General features: G+C 37.5%; 1 protein-coding gene across 1 annotated transcript; it reads left to right on the top strand.

Annotated features, from left to right (window-relative positions):
- The first annotated feature begins 369 nt into the window (after positions 1–369).
- Positions 370–2,428, top strand: LOC131528737 (vitelline membrane outer layer protein 1-like). The gene is made up of 5 exons (XM_058758075.1): positions 370–676; positions 1,135–1,265; positions 1,412–1,525; positions 2,000–2,181; positions 2,278–2,428. Exons 1-4 carry the CDS (start codon positions 470–472, stop codon positions 2,178–2,180), a joined length of 633 nt encoding a protein of 210 aa, XP_058614058.1. The 5' UTR covers positions 370–469; the 3' UTR covers position 2,181; positions 2,278–2,428.
- Positions 2,429–2,930: the final 502 nt, after the last annotated feature.

The raw sequence follows: 2,930 nt of genomic DNA, 5'->3' as shown, positions 1-2,930 counted from the left end.
TCTTATTCTAATTATAAATTTTGTATATAGTTTATTTTTTATTTTTTAAGCTTCACTTTTGACTGCCCTTGTGTAACTTCCTTTCATTATGTGCACATCATGGTTACACCTAGACAAAATGAGAAATAGACCTCGGACACACTGGTGCACCCGTGTGATAACAGCAACCAAGCACACCCAGAACACACACACACACACACACACACACACTCATATGTTCATACATGCATTGTAATTGTTGTTATATTTCTTAATATCCATATAGGGTATTTTTTTTACCTCTGATTACTTTGATTGGATGCTGCGGGCATCCTGTATGTTGTTGTATGAATCTGTGTTGTATAAATATGACCCGTCTTCCTTAATAAAGTTGAGAATTTTATGGTAGTGCACTAGCTCTCTATGTCTGCTTGATCCATTAATTAATTTCAATCAGTATTTCAATCCATCAGACAAAAGTGCTGCAGCAATGCATCAGTTCATTTCTATGATGTTTTCACTGCTAGTCATTATTGGGCTGCAGGTGAGCGTTCAGGCCGGAGAAAGACGTCCCGAGCGAAGCTCTAGCAGACATTACATATCAGAGCTGGCTGTGCGGAATGGAGGGAGATGGGGGTCGTGGGGTCGCAGGGAAATGTGTCCAACTGGAACGTACGCCGCAGGGTTCAGTCTAAAGGTATGCTAAGAATTGAATTAATTACAGTAGTACGGGGTTTGTTTAATGCTTGAAAGTGTAAGCTGGTGAAAAAAAATAACTCTGGAGTTGCTGTTAGTAATTCTGTTAGTAATTCAGTTCCAGGTATTTCTAAGGAAACTGCCCCTGCTCAAGTTTTTGACTGCTTTTTTGCTTAATACTAAAGAAACATGGAGTTGAATGTTTCTATGGATTGGGTTAGCCCAGGGATTTCCAGCCCTGTTCCTGAAGGAAACTCCATGTAGAAACCAAGTTAGTAGAAACTCCAAGATCTATAATGGATAGGTCAGATAAGGGAGGCATCCAAAATGTCAGATGTTGGTGTACCTCTAAGAACACTGGAGGTTGTAGTTAAGATTACTCCTTTTTTCTTTCTAATTTGTCTTAGTGTTGTTGTTGTTTGTTTTGTTTTGTTTTGTTTTGTTTTGTTTTGTTTTAAGGTGGAATATCCTGTTGGTCATCGGGATGATACTGCACTTAATGGGATTCGCCTTCACTGCGTTAAAAAGAATAGTAAAGGTTTACCACACTCGTATCACAACTACGCCTCAGTTCGGTCAGATGTAGGCAGGTAATCGGCTAAAGAGTCCAAAGAGTAATAATGTAGCAGCTTTGAAGTTATTAAGAATTGTTATGTTAAGAGTCAGTTTCTTCATAAGCTAGACAAATGAATTCAATTCAAAATCATGAATCAATAAAACTGTGTTTTTTCTTCAGCTGGGGTCGGTGGACAGATATCAAATGGTGTCCTTCTGGATTCTTGACTGCTTTTCAGCTGAGAGTTGAACGCCCTCAAGGAAAGGGTGACGACACGGCCGCAAACAACATCGGGTGAACATTTGCTTTTGTGCTGTGCCAAAAATGCTTTAACCTAATTTGGTGCTCCAAAATGACAAATGTCTTTTTAAAAGACTTGTCATTTTAGAGCACCAAATTAGGTTAAAGCATTTTCAGCAATTTTCAGATTACATCTTTTTTGTCTATTTGTTTTCTTTCAAATGTTGTATTTCTTTTTAGAACTGATTGATTGATTGTAGGCCTCATTGATCTGTGCTTATGCACCTAAGTTTTAGAGTAAAAAATATATATATATATATATATATATATATATATTATTTGTAGACAATTTGGTCAATATTAACTCAAGTTTGTTCAAAATAAACTCAAACTTAGCTGAGTAGCCATTTTGTGCTACAGGCCTCTGGTCAAATTGTTAGTTGCAAGAGACTGGTTTGCCTCGTTTTGTTAGTATTGACTGAAACAACAAATTTTATCATAATGTTGTCACACCTAAATTTCTCCCAGGTTCAAATGCAATCGAGGGTCTGTCCTGTTGGGTGACGGCACACACTGGGGTAACTGGGGCGACTGGAGTCAAACATGTGATGGAAAAGGGATCTGTGGTATCAAGACACGCGTAGAAGAGCCTCAAGGACGAGGAGACGACACCGCTCTCAATGACGTGCGCATGTTCTGCTGCACTTAAGGTGACGCCATCACAATCAAACACTCGGATCGCAGAGCTGTTTGTAAGATCTCAGTGATGTTAGTGCTGGCTTATCTGAGTTTGTCTTTTCTTTCAGGTGTTAGAGGACGACATCAAGAACAGCAAGAAGATCAGGTGGATCATAATAATTGATCAGCAAACTTTTATGAGTTCACATGAACCATGTCATACAACAGCTAGTCAAAAAAATACAAAAATAAAGCAGAGGCCGACTGTACATCATCTCACTTATTGTGTCTTATCAGTTCTTGCATTTCAAATCCATGAACTCCATACTCTACATTAAAGGGGGTCATCGGATGCAAAATTCACTTTTCAAGTTGTTTGAACATCCATCCATCCTATAATGATAATAAAATCTACCCAGTGGGTTTTTAAAAACCCTATTTTCAGCTTGTGCAAAATGAGCATCCGATGACCCCTTTAACTTTAAAGCTGTCAACCTGGTTACCTGTCATTTTTCTGAGGGCATAATTATATCCTAACATCTATTCAAATATTCATTTAGCTTGAAATGACATTCTGTCTGTCTGTTGATTAATGTGCTTCTTCGTTTACCTGATTGAAATCATTCACAATTGAATATCTCTTTGCATCTCAATTTAATTTTTTTAGTTTTCATGATTGACTAATCAAAAAATGAAGAAATGTTTTGTGAAGAACAGGCACTTTTCCAATAACTTTAATTCATGCATCAAAGCATGAGAAGAGTCCTTACAATAAATAATT

This window comes from Onychostoma macrolepis, chromosome 21 (assembly GCF_012432095.1).
Source record: "Onychostoma macrolepis isolate SWU-2019 chromosome 21, ASM1243209v1, whole genome shotgun sequence".
In the NCBI taxonomy this organism is placed as follows: Eukaryota; Metazoa; Chordata; class Actinopteri; order Cypriniformes; family Cyprinidae; genus Onychostoma; species Onychostoma macrolepis.
Note: the sequence above shows the minus strand (reverse complement) of the source record. Positions and strands in the feature narration are given on the sequence as shown.

What these genes read in the sequence shown, in the direction of transcription:
- LOC131528737 (XM_058758075.1), top strand. Translation starts at nt 470, where the DNA reads ATGCATCAGTTCATTTCTATGATGTTTTCACTGCTAGTCATTATTGGG. An exon ending in CCGCAGGGTTCAGTCTAAAG is followed by an intron (nt 677 to 1,134) that starts GTATGCTAAGAA and finishes TTTTGTTTTAAG; the next exon opens with GTGGAATATCCTGTTGGTCA. An exon ending in GTTCGGTCAGATGTAGGCAG is followed by an intron (nt 1,266 to 1,411) that starts GTAATCGGCTAA and finishes TTTTTTCTTCAG; the next exon opens with CTGGGGTCGGTGGACAGATA.